The sequence below is a fragment of the Grampus griseus genome, assembly GCF_964374135.1.
Source record: "Grampus griseus genome assembly, chromosome: 1".
In the NCBI taxonomy this organism is placed as follows: domain Eukaryota; kingdom Metazoa; phylum Chordata; class Mammalia; order Artiodactyla; family Delphinidae; genus Grampus; species Grampus griseus.
Window position 1 is genome coordinate 76,474,656 of NC_139017.1, and position 15,542 is coordinate 76,490,197.

The following is a 15,542-nucleotide window of genomic DNA, read 5'->3' on the forward strand; positions in this document are numbered from 1 at the left end:
GCCTGCCAACTCAGGGGACACGGGTTCAAGTCCTGGCCCGGGAAGATCCCACATGCCGCGGAGCAGCCGGGCCCGTTCGCCACAACTACAGACCCTGCGCTCTAGAGCCCACGAGCCACAACTACTGAAGCCCGCGGGCCTGGATCCCATGCTCTGCAACAGGGGAGGCCACTGCAGTGAGAGGCCTGCGCACTGCAACAAGGAGTGGCCCCTGCTTGCCCCAACTAGAGAAAACCCGTGTGCAGCAACGAAGACACAATGCAGCCAAAAATAAATAAATAAAATAAAATAAAAAAAGAGTAATAAAAACTATAAAACACTGTTGAGAGAAACTAAAGAAGATCTAAATAAATGAAGAGTTGTACCATGCTCATGAATTGGAAAACTCATTGATCAAGACAGTGTGGTATGGGCAGAAGTAAATATATAAGATACATATAAATCTCAATAGAAAAAAAGAGAGTACAGAAACAGACCCACACACATATGGTCAATTAGTTTTTGACAAAATTGCAAAATCACCTCAATGGAGAAAGGATACTCTTTTCAACAAATGGTGCTAGAACAATTGGCTATCTATATGAAAAAAATGAACTTGGATTCATACTCCAATATCATATTAGAAAATTAACTCAAGATGGATCATAGACCTAAATGTAAAACCTAAAACTATAAAATTTCTAGAAGAAAACATAAGAAAAAAATCTTCGTGACAAATCTTTAGACAAATATTTCTTTTTTTTTTTTTTTTTTTGCGGTATGCGGGCCTCTCACTGTTGCGGCCTCTCCTGTTGCGGAGCACAGGCTCCAGACGCGCAGGCTCAGCGGCCATGGCTCACGGGCCCAGCCGCTCCGCGGCATGTGGGATCTTCCCGGACCGGACACAAACCCGTGTCCCCTGCATCGGCAGGCAGACTCTCAACCACTGCACCACCGGGGAAGCCCTAGACAAAGATTTCTTAGATACAACACCAAAAGCATAATCCATAGTAGGAAAAAAAAGATAAATAGGACTTCATCAAAGTGAAGAATTTCTGGTTTTCGAAAGATACTGCTAAGAGAATGAAAAGCCAAGCCACTGACTGGGAGAAAATATCTGAAAATCACATATTTGATAAAAGGCTTCCAGACTATATTGAAAAACTCTCAAACCCAATAAAAAGAAAACAACCTAATTAAAAAATTGGCAAAAAAATTTGAATAGATACATTGCCAGAGAGGATATACAGGTGGCAAAAAGGCACATAAAAAGTTGTTCAACCTCATTAGACATTAGGAAAATGCAAATTAAAATGATTCAATACCACCTCATACTTATTAAAACATCTAAGATTAAAAAGACTGACTACACAATGTTGGTGAGGATGTGGAATAACTGAAACCCTCAAACACTGCAGGTGGGAATATAAAATGGTGCAACCTCCTTGGAAAAGTTTGGCTGTTTCTTCAAAAGTCAAACATACATCTGCCATATGATCCAGCCATTCTACACTTAAATGCTTTCTCCCAAGAGAAAAGAGAGCATATGTCCAAATACAGACTTGTACATAAATGTTCACAGCAGCTTTATTGTAACATCCCCAAATTGAAAACAAACAAATATCGATCAACAGGCGAACAGATAAACAAATTGTGGCACATCCATACAATGGAACACTACTCATCAATAAAAAGGAATAGAGGGCTTCCCTGGTGGCGCAGTGGTTGAGAGTCCGCCTGCCGATGCAGGGGACACGGGTTCGTGCCCCGGTCCGGGAAGATCCCACATGCCACGGAGCGGCTGGGCCCATGAGCCATGGCCGCTAAGCCTGTGCATCTGGAGCCTGTGCTCCGCAACGGCAGAGGCCCCAACAGTGAGAGGCCCGCGTACCGCAAAAAAAAAAAAAAAAAAAAAAAAGTAATAGAGAGGCATTACAAAGGGGCCTGAGGAAACTTTTGGAAGTGATGATGGATGTGTTCTCTATCCTGATTGTGGTGATGACTGTTGCACAGGTATGTGTGTGTATATATATATATATATATATATATATATATATATATATATATCAAAATTTACCAAATTGTATACTTTAAATATGTACAGTTTGTTGAATGTCAATTACATCTCAATAAAGCTGTTAAAAATGTTATGCTCTCCTAAAGGCTGCATCTCAGGAAAAGCCATTAGTAGCTTAGTTAATTGAATACACTATCTTCATTTATCCTCTCCCACTGAATGAATCAAGATTTAAAAATGTCATCTGAATGGGTATTAGCATCAATTTATTATAACATTAGATCTGTTAAATCCAGAATCCTCCATTCATCTACACTGATCAAAATTAACTAACAAGCTGACAAAGCTCCTCTTTGTGCAAGCACAGCCCCAGTGGGAAAGTCACCGAACTAGAACGTCAAATCAGCCTTTTCTATAATCACACTGAAATCCATTAATACCTGCAGATGAGTCACAAGTAAAGACAAATAATGCAGTACATAAAATGCACATAAAGAATAGAGCGTTAAGGGAGAGCCACAAAAGAATAAGAGCTGTAAGCACAGAAGATGAATTTATCTGTAGAAATATGTTTTAGAATTTACTTTTTTGGGTATATACAGATTATTAAAAAGGACAGGTGGTTTCTATTCTGAGCTGAAGGTAGGAATTGCGTTATATACAATCACGTACTCATGCGTAATATGGAAAGCAGGGTGTAAAATAAGAAACTTCAATATTCACTCTTCATATATTTCATAATCTAAGAACTTATTCATGATTTCTGACAGAAGAAAAATGCAACCTCCCTCTTCTAGGTGACCCAAAAAGGAGAGGATGAAAAAATGAGGCTCAGAGATGTGAAAGATCACATTTTCTATTGACTCAACTGGATTTGGAGTTTAGTTCAATGCCTCAACCGAACTCAGTTTTCTCTCTCTGCCATTACCAGGGAAAATCACCTAAATCCTGACAATTAAAAATAAAATACTTACCATGAAAATTTTCCAAACACAGTAAATAGAGAAAAAGTAACCCAGAAAATTAAAATATTTCCCCTTGAAAGTTTTGGAGTATTCTATTCTCTCCTGAGGGAAAACAAACACAAAACATGGTTAGTCTCAGCAAAATTACATTTATATTCCACAAAATTCCTGCCTCTATGAATCACTGTTCAGGCTAAGAATTAAAACCACACATGATAATAATATTAAAATAACAGTAATAGTAATAGTGGGAAAAATTTATTGAATGATTACTTTAAGCCAGAAATTAGGATAAACACCTTACATGCATTATCTACTTTAATCTTCATAACAACTCTTATGAGATCTGTTCTTTTTAATTTTACAGATGAGAAAACAGAGGCTTAGAGAGGTTAAATAACTTGCTTAAGGTTGCAGAGCTAGTGAGTAAGGGAAGTTAGGCTCAGGTCTATCTGTCTTCAAAGCCTATGTTCACCTCTATCCTACATGGCTATTCCTGTGAAGTAATCCTCAAAAAGGAGTAAAATAGTTTGAACAACCTTAACTAATAGATTTTGCATATTTAAATTACATTGCATTTTAGGTGTACAAAGGAAAGTTACTTCTTGTAGTTAGGTCCCTTCTTGATCTGGATCCTTTAAAATAGGGCTAGACCATGGCAGATGGGTGTCTTACTGCTCTTACACTATTATTAACTTGCAAGAGAACAAAAAACAGAGGAGTTACCATAGGAGCTACCCTCTTGATCCTGGATCATCAGTAGGAAGTGGTGTGTGCCACCTTCCTAGATGACTAAAAGCCTCTTCTGACTATCCCACTAATTTCTATTTTTGAGAGTGTTCCATTAAGGGTTTTGCTACTGGTAGGAGCAACGTCACAAAGAGTGCAGCCATCAGTGCTTCGTGGCTGATATTGAAGTTATGAGGTGCCTCTTACATGGCTTGGCCATAGAGGATGCTAAAAAGCTATTTAGTCTTGTTCTCTCTTCTATCATATTAGTAAAAACCACACTTCAGGTTCCTTGCTCTGTACCTTGGTAGCATATAGATCAGCCGTTTCCAGAAAAAGCTGTCTGCTTAGTTCTTCCAAAGCATCCACTTCCTGTTGAATAAGAGTAAGATCTGGCACAAAATGGGCATCAAGGTTTAAATCACATAGAAGTTTCAAGGAACAGCAATAAAGAAAGCATATGCTTTTGGTTTCTTCTACAGTGGGTCCTAGGAACTGCCCATAGTTTCAATTTCCTGCTTATAGCCAGCAGTACTACTTTAGAACAATTTTTCCAACCTCAGACACAGGTGTATAAAAGCTTTTCCATCAAGAGCGTCACCACCAAACACCTACCACTCAGTTTCTCACTAGCTCAAGTGGCTCAGAGAGATGGTTCTGTTTATTTTTGCTTTATCTAGTTAGATTAAGTCAAATGTAATCTTTGGAATCTCAAAAGGTTACATAGTAAGAAAAACACCTATAATATAGCAAAGTTTTCTCCTGAAATATCTGAATAAATACAATGTTACATAGTAAGAAAAACACCTATAATATAGCAAAGTTTTCTCCTGAAATATCTGAATAAATACAATGTTAGGGAAGGGAACTAATGTTTACTGAGTTCTAATACAGGCTGGGATTTATAGACATTACCTTCTTTAGTTCTTTACGATATTATCTTCTATTATTTACAACAATCCCATGAGATAGGTGTTATTATCCATTTTGCAGATAAGGAAAGTAAAGCTCAGAGAGTCAAATAACTTGCTCAAAGTCACACAGCTGATAGGCATGGAAGCAAAGTCAGATCTGCCTTACTCCAAGGCCTGCTCTTTCCATTACGCTATGCCACTTTCGAAGAACTCAGTGAGGTCGTGTGATTATCCTCTCCATTTAGGAAAGGACTCAGAGATCTTAAATAATCCCGATACTTCTTTGACTTGACTTAGTGTTGCTAAGATAGCTTAAACCTAAACTTTGGCTTTTATGAATTTTTAAGTAATAAAAATGGTAAAGACAGCCCTTTCTAAAACAGAAGCATTGGCTTTAATCCAAATCCTCCCTCCTCTCTGTGAGTTTTCCACTATTACCCAAATCAGCAAATGCCCTTCAGCTCCTTCCTCAGTACTGGCTGCTGTTGGCATGGTCCGGGCCACTGAATAATGTGGTTTAATGAGTTACACGTTTGGCTCTTCCATGATTAGGCAGTAAGCTCCTTGAGGAGAGAGGCTATCCTCTGCTCATCATTTTATCCCTTAGCACTCTGCTGGAAATAGGAGATGAGAAATGAATTTAAAGTCATCTTTTTTTTCTCTCTCCTGTGGTCATCCTACTTTTTTTTCTTTTTCTTTTTCCAATTCTTACCTGCATTTCACACCAGAAAGATATATCATAATTTATAGCAAGAATACGTTACATTCTTTTTCTCCAATTGAGGCACAGGGGAATCTGTTCTTCCTCAGGCCAGAGAATGAAGCAGGAATATGCTATTTTACCTCTAGTCCCCCACCCCAAATTCCAGCTTAATAACCTGGTAGCCACAAAGACATCTGGTTACTCAATTTGGGAATCAGTTTAACACTGCAACCAGCTGGGCCAAGACAAGTCCATTATCCCAATCTCCTTGATTCTTTAAACCAAAAAGTCACTGGAGATACAGAGCTGCTTAAAATTTGTTTGTTTCTAAAACTGACTGCTTTAGAAATGGGCCCTTACAATCTCATATACAAACCATCCATCTGGGGGAGGCATTGTTTTGTGGTGGTGTTTCAGAGGTGGGAAATACAATAGTGTAGTGGAAAGAACTGAGGAGACCACAGTTCTGGTCTTATCTTTGCCACAAGCCACTGTGTGACAACTTCTCTGGGTCTATTTTCTCATCTGTAAAATGGAAAGACTGACATGTTAGGACCCCTTCAGTTCAAAGACAATGGTTTTATTATTTTATGATCTTCTATGGCTGTTGGGAAGATGACTGTACACATTGTATTTCCTAAGCCCAGCCCTGGCCAGCTGAACTCTGTTGCAGTCAGGTATCTTAGAAGAGAATATCCAAATACTATTTTTTCTTCTGCCCTTGGTCCAGAGTTGAGAAAAAGAATCAAGCAGAGGGATAAAGGATACTTTCACTTCCTGGTGCTGAAGTGGTAACACTCTTTATCATTCCCCAGAATCCTGATGGTTTGTTATGCACCTCCCCCTTCTGGAACATAGTCCTCCGTGTCATTGCCATCCTGAAATAAAATATAAAACCTCAGCAAGGAAGCATGGACCCTTGTACTCCATTCTCATCTGCTTTCCAGTCTCATAACTGCTCCTTTCATTTGCTGAGCTGTTCAGGGAAGGATTCAAATTCTGGAGTCCCACTTTTCCACCGCTTACAACTGAGGGAAAAGCATACACTCCCAGAAGGAATGTGGAATAGGTGAAGGAGCACAGAATTGGAGTAGGCAATAAATTTGAGGACTGCCTCTACAACTTGGAAACTGTGAGACCTTAGAGTTTTCATTTCCTCATCTCTGGATGATTGTGAAGATCAATGAAATAATATATTTAATTATTACCATTATCATTTAAAAACAAAATAAAACAATAGCTAACATGCCTAGCTAAAGGATCAGGTACAGGGCAGGAACTCAATAAATGTTTTTTTCTTTCCTTTTTAAAAGCAGACAAAAGAAAAACAAACAAACAAACAAAAACCTCGGAAAATCACATAAACCTGGCCTCTTCTAAAACACCATTCTCCCTTTAATGACAGTCTCCCCCTACTACCGAATAAATCAATGGAAAACTTGTCCTTCCTCTTGTCCTGTCAGTCTGTGGAAGGACCTACCGCCTCAGTGGTGGCTGCTGGCATGTTCCAGCCCACCACATAGAATAGGGTCCTTGTGAGGAAAAATAGAGCATTTGTGCATAAATGGCTTCTTGAAGAGTACAATAGGCCAAGGCCTACAGGCTTAAAGTAAACCAGAATGAGTCTAATAAAAAGAGTTGTAGAACTAAAGAAAACTTTAACTCAAGGTTAACCTCAAAAGGATGACAAGAGATAGAAGTGGTAAGGATAAAGAAGCAGCACTGGTATTCATGGTTAGGACCAATACAAATGGAACCAATGGTACCAAATACCAAATGGTATTTTTGTGGGCTAAATTCTTTAAGCCATTGGCTAAAATGATATTAACAATAAAGAATATTAAGTGTGTTAGCCACACTGACTTAATTGTTTCCTCCTTAAAATGACCTTTACCGCAATACTGAGTAAATGGAATATAGCTCCCAAGTTGTATTAGCTCCTTCTGCGTTTTCCTTTAATTACGCATGTGCACCGTAACTCAGCATTATTGGAAGATGTAGAACAGCCAAGAAGAGGCTCAGACCTAGGGAGATTTTGACTTGGCGAGACTCATAAGTCTTAGTTTTCCTATTTTCATAGTTGGGAAAGCTGGAGCAAAAGGGAAGAGGTTCTATCCCACTCATTTACATCAACCTACCATGCTGAATTAAAGGAAGGCAGAGGGAGATAGGGCGCACAGAAGCGCATTTCTGTTGTCCTTAGTTTCAATGTCTATAATACAATAAACATAATGACTGGCTGTGGAGTGGAACCTCTTGAACATGTAAAGATGACAGACACTGCATTGTGGCCCCACAACAGGCAAAGAGGTAATCAGTAGAAGAAGTATGTACTTGGTAGTAGTTTGCACGTAAAGAAGCTGAAAAATGTCTACTATGGTTTAAATACTCCATTCTACCGTTTTCTGGTATCTATCGCTTCTGGTTGGAAGTCAGCAATTACTTTTTTAATTAAACATTTTCTTTTGAGATAACTGTAAATCCACATGGGGTTATAAAAAAAATACAGAGATACCATGTACCCTTTACCCACCTTTCCCCAATGGAAATCTTGTGGGTACAATATCACAACCAGGATACTGACACTTATAGAGTCAAAATACAGAACATTTCCATTACTACAAGGATTCCTCATGTTGCCCTTGTATAGCCCACTTCCCTCCTCCCACCCCCAGGTCTTCTTTAACCCCTGGCAACCACGAATCTGTTTCCACTTCCATTTTGTCATTAAAAAAATGTTATATAAATAGAATCATACCGTATGCACCCTTTGTGAATTGGCTTTTTTACTCAGCATAATTTTCTGGAGATTCATACAGGTTGTTGCATCTATCAGTAGTTCATAACTTCTTATCACTCAGCAGTATTCTGTGGTATGGATAAACCACACTTTAACTATTTATCTATTAAAGGATATCTGGATTATTTCCATTTCTGGCTAATATGAATAAAACTGCTATAAACATTAAGGCACAAATTTTTGTGTGAAGATAAGTCTTCATTCCTCTGGAAAAAGTACCCAGGAGTGCAACTGCTATGTTGTGTAATAGTTGCATGTTTAGTTTTTTTAAGAAACTGCTAAACTGTGTTCCAGAGTTACTATACTATTCCACATTCTAACCAGCAATGTATGAGTGATCCAGTTTCTCTGCATCCTTACTAGCATTTGTTGTTGTCACTAATTTTTATTTTAGTCATTCTAATAGGTATGTAGTAATAGCTCATAGTTTTAATTGCATTTCTCTAACGGCTAATGATGTTAAAAAGCCTTTTCATGTGCTTAATTGCCATTTATACAACGTGTACAGTGAGTGTCTGTGCAGGTCTTTTGCCCAACTTCTAACTGGACTGTTTTTTTTTTTTCTCTAACTTGTGAAAGTTAGTTCTTTCTCAGATATGTGGTTTGCAAATACTCTCTCCCAGTCTGTAATTTTTCTTTTCATCCTCTTAGCAGGGTTTTTCACAGAGTGAAATTTTTTCATTTTGATGAAGTCCAATTTATCAATTTTTCCTTTTATAAATTGTGCTTTTGGTGCCAAGTCTAAGAACTCTTGTGTAGCCCTAGATTTCAAATATTTCTCCTATTTTCTACCAAGTTTTATAGTTTTACATTTTGAATTAATTTTTGTATAAGGTGTGAGACTTACACTGAGATTCATTTAAAAAAAATCTATGGATGTCCAATTGTTCAAGCACCATTTGTTGAAAAGGCTATCTTTCCTCCACTGAATTGATTTTGCAAATTTGTAAACAAATTAGTTGGGCATTTTTCTGTTGGTCTGAGTCCTCTATTCTGCTCCATTGGTCTATGTGTCTATACCTCTGCCAATATAATCCTTGATTATAGCTGTATAATAAGTTTTGAAATCAGATAGACTGATACTGTTCATTTTACTTTTTCAAAATTGTTTTAGCTATTTTGAAAAAGTGTCTAGTACTTTTGCGTCTCCATATAAACTTTAGAATAATTTTGTGTGTATCTACAAAAAATCTTGCTGGGATTTTGAAATGACTTACATTAAACGTGTACATCAATGTGGGAAGAATTAACATCTTTACTACGTTGAGTCTTCCAATCTATTAAACATGGTATGTTTCTCTATTTAGACCTTTGATTTCTTTCATCGGCACTTCATAGTTTTCAGCATATAAGTCCTGTACGTGTTGTGTTAGATTTATACCTAAGTATTTCTTTTTTTTTGAGTGACTGTAATTTGTACTGTATTTTTAATTTCTAGTAATATAAAAATACAATTAATTTTTGTATGTTTACTTTGTATTCTACAACCTTGTTCAGCAACCATTACTTTTTTTGTTGTTCCCCTATATTTATCATTTTTCTCTTGATGCTTTCAAGATTTTTTCTTTATCTTTTAGCAATTTGACTATATAAACCTAGGTGTAGTTTTGTGGTTCCCCTACTTAAGCCTCTTAGATCTGTAAATTAATGTTTTCCACCAAATTTGGAAGGCTTTTGGCCATTATTTTTTCAACTACTTTTTTGGCCCCTTTCTCCTTCTTCTAGGACTCCAACTACAAGTATTTAGACTGCTTGATATTGCTTCATCCTGAGATTTTGTTCAGTTTTCTTCCATCTTTGATTTCTCTATTCTTCAGACTGAATAATTTCTATTGATCTGCCTTCAAGTTCACTGATTCTTTCTTCTGCCATCTCAATTCTGCTAAGTCTACATAGTAAACTTTTCATTTCAGTTACTGTAGTTTTCAGGTTTGAATTTTCTTTTGTTTCTTTTTTAAAATATAGTTTCTATTTCTCTTTTGAGACTCCTTTTCTGTTCACTAATTAATATTATGCTTCCTTCATTTCTTTGAATGTATTTATAATAGCTGTTTTCAAGTCTGTTTGCTAAATCTGTTATCTCGGCCCCCCTGGAGTTGTGTCTATTAGTTGCTTTTTATCTTGAATATGGGTTGCACAGTTCTGTTTCTTTGTATGTCTAGTAAGTTCTGATTGAAAACTTGACATTGTAGATATTATGTTTTAGTGGCTTTGGAATCTGTTTTATTTTTCTGAGGACTGCTCTTTTTTTGTTCTAGTAAGCAGTTAATTTACCTGGACTCGAAATGTGAAACTGTCATACTTACTGTGTGCAGTAACTAACGTTTCTGCTCAGCTTTTCAACTCTTAGCGGCTCTTTCTTTAGCCTGACTCTCTGGTGGTTTCCTCTGAGCCTGAGCAGGTTAGTGGTCAACAAAGAATTTGGGCAGATTTTATAATCAGATTTTAGGCCTTGCTTACCCTCTCTGTGGTCCCTTTGCTTCTAGGGATTCCTCCTAAATTTCTAATTGCTTTGCCAGTCCTGAGTTGTACCTTCTGACACCTCAAGCCAAGTAAGAATTTCACTTTCTGTCATCCAACTTGTCTAACTTACATACCTGTCACTTTCTGTCATCCAACAATGTCTAACTTACATACTGTTCAGACAATGCACTCAGTCAAAGACACAACAAACTTGCAAATCTCATTAAGAGGCAATGCTGTCTTTCAAGGGTAGACCCCTTTCTAGTTTCCGCCTACTTCTCAGCTCTCTGGTATTTCCTCTACACATGCATAGTTTAGTGATGAGGCAGGGATTTGGGCAGAGTTTATATGTAGATTGTAGATCTCAGTCCTTCTGAATCTCTCTTGCTTTCAAAATTTTCCCTTTAAATTTTCCAGTTACTCTGCTGATTTGAACTCTATCAATCTGTATACTTGAGTGGGCAGTGGTTGAAGAGCACTCCGAGGCAAGAAAACCACAAACATGCAGTTACCTGACACTCTTCAAATTTCTACCTGTCTCTGTTCATTTTCCATTGCCTTTGAATATTTGTTTTTAACAATTTTTCCTGTTTCTAATTCAAGGGTAGGGATAAGGTTTTTCCTCATAGTAATAGCTTGCATTAACTTTTACATACTCTATGTACTCTAGGTTTTTTGTTTTTGTATGTCATAAGCTGTGTGAAAAAGTATAAATTCAGAATTTGTGGGTTGAAAGGGATCCTAGAGACCCTTTAGTTAACCCCACCATTTTACAAATGAGAAAACTGAGATAGTTTAGTATTTGCTCAAGATGACTTAACAAGTTTCTTGTAAAGTGATTGTCTAGTTCAAGTTCTTTTCCTTATACCATGGTGTGTAGTTGCATAACTGTATTTTTTATCTTCTACAAAACTACAATTTCAAAACTAATATTGTTTGTGAAAAAAGACTGTACTTCAGTTATATCATAGATCTCAAAACAAAAGCTTTAAAATCTAAGTCAACAGAAAAATAAAACAAAATAACAGGTCACTTAATTCTCTCAAACTGAAAAAAGCTGAAAGGCTTTGATCACTAACTCAGCATATTTATACTACCTGAACTAGGTTTTTGATGAATATTTTCCAAATACTATAAACCTTATCCTCTATTCAGTGTTCCAAGTGAGAAGACAGTATGCCTCTTTCCTGCCCCCATTTTCAACCATTAACTTTTCTGTACATAACAGATACTATTTTTCGTGTATGTCATCTCACTAGGGCCCTCTGCTGTTAAATTGAAAGATGTTTTCTGGTCACTACTCTTCTGCAGCTATGAGTGTTTCTGCAAACATTTTTTCAATATTTTGGTAAATAGCAAGGACATTGTATGAACCTCAAAGGTCGCAGTGTTGTCATGTTAGCTGTCTATCTGCCCTGTTAGCTCCACTGGGTAAAGAACTGTGATAATTAGGTTAAGTTGGGAGGCTGATTCTTCTGAGAGCCACTCAAATTAGTAAGACCTACGGCAGGACCACAAACCATCCCAGACCCTGACTTAACAAGGTCTATAGGGGTACATGTATAGATCAGAGCCAATTCCTCAGCATGACTAGTGATGAAATGGCTTAAAAGTGCACATCCACAATGACATGGGTCATGACTTTGTATTCATCTCTCTATATAAATAAAATAAATATAGTACAAGGGAGAATGATCATGGGAATCAAAATAGTATGTTCCTATACAAGTATCTTTTAATATTGAACAATGTTGCTCTTGTTGTTATATTCTAAACATCTACATTCATATTCATTCATGTAAAATAAACTGTAGAGCATGAATGTGAACAAAACATATATAAGTAAACAAATGTATACACATGTGTATCTACTTCCACTCCCTTAGCAAAGATGTATACAAATGGAGATAAATAATTAGTTGGTGAATCTGGACCTCTTTAGCATTCTAATGTCTATTGTTATCTCTTATATTAAGTCTTCTTTGACTTGATTATGTATCTTACTACAGTAAAGTGTTGAAAGAAGAAACATGAAATGGAAAAACACTCATGCAATTTAAAACTTCTATGACATCATTTTTATATGAGTACTAATAACTCTAATAAAAACAGTAGACCAATAAGCTTCATGAAGGTAGGAACTGATTACCTCGTTCATCATTCTATCTCTATGTAGTATTCAGCATTTAGTACAGTGCCTCGCATAAAGTAGGCTTTCTATATAATTATTAAGTGAATGACTATATGAATGAATAAATAAAGGTAAAGTATTAAAACCAAATGATTCTCCTGCTGAGATTATTAATAAGTTAGATAGTTTTCCTTGGCTATGTATAGTTCACTGTTCTAAGAACTCTACATGTTAGTCAACTCATTATTATTATTTCCATTTTACAGATAAGGAAACCAAGACATAAAGAAATAAAGCAACTAGCTCAAAGTCACACTGTGAGTTGTAGGCCAAAGATTCAGATTCAGATAGTATGAATCTAGAGCCTATGCTTCTACCCGCTGTGATACAGATTTCTAGAAATGTCACCTCAAAAACATACACTTTAAAAGTAGTTTTTAAATAATAAAAACAACAACAATAGCTGGAAGACTTGAAGGATTTTTTAAAGTAGTTGGAGAAAGGGAAGTTGAAATAAGGCATGAAAAAGTTTGTAAAAATGCAGCACAATAGACTTTTAAAACATCCAGTGTAGAATACCCTCAAATATAAAAGTTATTCTAAAATTTATCTCAAGAGAATTTATCTAAAGTTAGGAACTAAGGTTGAATTTGAAAATTTTCTTTCACATAAGATTAGACACTAAGTCTTTGATGGTTCCCTAACTTAAAAATGAAATGAGATGAAATTCCCTGTTAGCACCAATTCATGTCAAATTTCCTTGTTGAGAAATTCTAACAGCATTAATGTGCTGATATCTTACCTTTTCTTTTTGCTTATGATCATATCCATGGTTTGGAGTAGTCGCCGTTCCAGGGCTACAATATCTGTGTCAGTCACATTCCTATAATAAGCACAAGCTGTTAGCAAAGTTTTGGGTTCCATCCCTGGGCATAATACAAGGCAGCTGGAGAAACACATAAACCTCAATTGTTACCCTATAATTCAAGGAACTGTATTTTTTCTGAGGAATATTAAAATAACTATAATAAGCAAAAATGTTTTTGTTGTCATTTTTTAATAGCTAATTCTTCTGGGGCCTCAGGGAAGTGGAAGGTAACTAGCTCTCTTATAGACTTGCTTAACTTTGATCCAGTGACATTTAGGATATACGTGTATACACAGTTTTAACTTGGCATTGTCATCTACTGTTCTACTTTTGGGAGGAACTGATTTGCTGAAGTTGAGACTAGCTCACATTGCTGTCCACTAAAAATGTGTCTTTAAAAAGTGGGGGTGAAAAGGGGGTGGAGAAGGTCAGATTGAAATTGCCATTTTAAAAATAAATAAATGTAGGACAAATAACAAGGGCAAGCAATATAAGTGATAAGATTTATTTGAAAGATTCCTAGGTCAATGCCCATGAGGACAGAGAAGAGTAAAAAGGCAGTGTCATAGATCTAATATTTAAGTATTAATGATGGTGGCACGATATGACATATGTATTCAATAAGTAATGGGAAAAAAGAAGAGACAAAACTCTTGTTACCTGAGGAAGTAGGACAGGTAAGTGTATGGGCAGTTGACAGCACCAAATCCAGAAAGAAGAGCCATGAGAGTCACCCCAATCACACCTACCCGGCTGATGAGTTGTTCTATGGACAAGATCCCTAAAAATATCAAAGCACATTAATGCCAGGTGATACAGGTAAAACGGCTTTCACCTGCACAGCAGAAGGAAACATCACTGAAAACAGCAACCATTACTTTTAGCTAACTTACATAAGCTAAATTTTAATTATTAATATGTAGATTTTTCTCTAATAAATATGTCTATTGATTTTCTTCTTATCTCAAATGCTTCCAGAATCATTCTATTCTTGGGTAATGGTAATAGTAAAATAATAATAATAACAAGAGTTATAAGTAACACTTATTGTCTATTTATTCAAGGTAGTGTGAACTCTAACAAAGTAAGGTAGTACTTTTAGTAAAAGGTTTGGCAAAAAAATTAGGAAAGCAAATCTGCTGGAAAAGTATAAATAGCAGATACTACTTCTTACTATAGTTAACTTCAATCTATACATTTTCCCCTAATGTCATAAGCTCTTTACCTACCTTTGTCTTATTCATTTTTGCCATCAATACACACATAATGCATCTAATAAATGGGCTGAATTTATAGAATGAGTAATTCAAATGTAAGTACGTGAGTTTTTGATACTCAGTTGTATTCTAATTATCAACTGTTTCCTATTATTTGAGAAGGCTGAAAATCAACTTGGTAGTTAAAATAAATGCTATTGTTGATGTATTGGGGATACATGAGAGAAAGCAATGCTAAGAATAACTCAGGAAGTTTAGTGTCACAGGAAAAAACTAGTTTAGGTTTGTTTTCACTTCCATTTCTAGGATAGAATCACTTCAGCCAACCACTCCTAAGGCCTAATGCCAGAGCTGCCGTTCAGGAATTCTACTAGCTTTGAAGCTGAACTTCCAATATTTGAGTCCTCTTGGGCCTGTATTTCCACTACACCATTTTAGAGGTCATTATGACTGCTGGTCTCTAATCTTTTGCCTCCTCCAAGCTTCCATTTCCTTCTTTGCTGAGCTTGGACTCCAAGCTTGTTTGCTTTAACTTCTCTCTCCAGGACTTTCAGTCCTCTACTCTTCTCCTGAAGCACTGATCCTGCAAACTCCCAACTCTGGATCAGTCTAACACTCTGCCTTCCCTGTGCCCATGACTGAGCTGCCCCAAACTGCTAGAATGCATACTGACACTGATGCCATTACAGGTGTATGGTCTCCAGTCTTAACAGAAATCACACACTACTAAGGAATCCTTTTCTCGCCCTTGGTCAG

The 15,542-nt window shown here is 36.6% G+C and overlaps 1 protein-coding gene across 1 annotated transcript in view; it reads right to left on the minus strand.

Moving 5' to 3' along the window:
• GPR89A (G protein-coupled receptor 89A) overlaps positions 1 to 15,542 on the minus strand; it is a 40,494-nt gene that overhangs the window by 7,332 nt on the left and 17,620 nt on the right. The window contains exons 6-10 of the mRNA XM_082667925.1: positions 14,230 to 14,350; positions 13,504 to 13,584; positions 6,076 to 6,185; positions 3,994 to 4,082; positions 2,971 to 3,063 (exon numbers count right to left, since the gene is read on the minus strand). Coding sequence (XP_082524051.1) covers positions 2,971 to 3,063; positions 3,994 to 4,082; positions 6,076 to 6,185; positions 13,504 to 13,584; positions 14,230 to 14,350 — 494 coding nt within the window. The remainder of the gene's footprint in view (positions 1 to 2,970; positions 3,064 to 3,993; positions 4,083 to 6,075; positions 6,186 to 13,503; positions 13,585 to 14,229; positions 14,351 to 15,542) is intronic.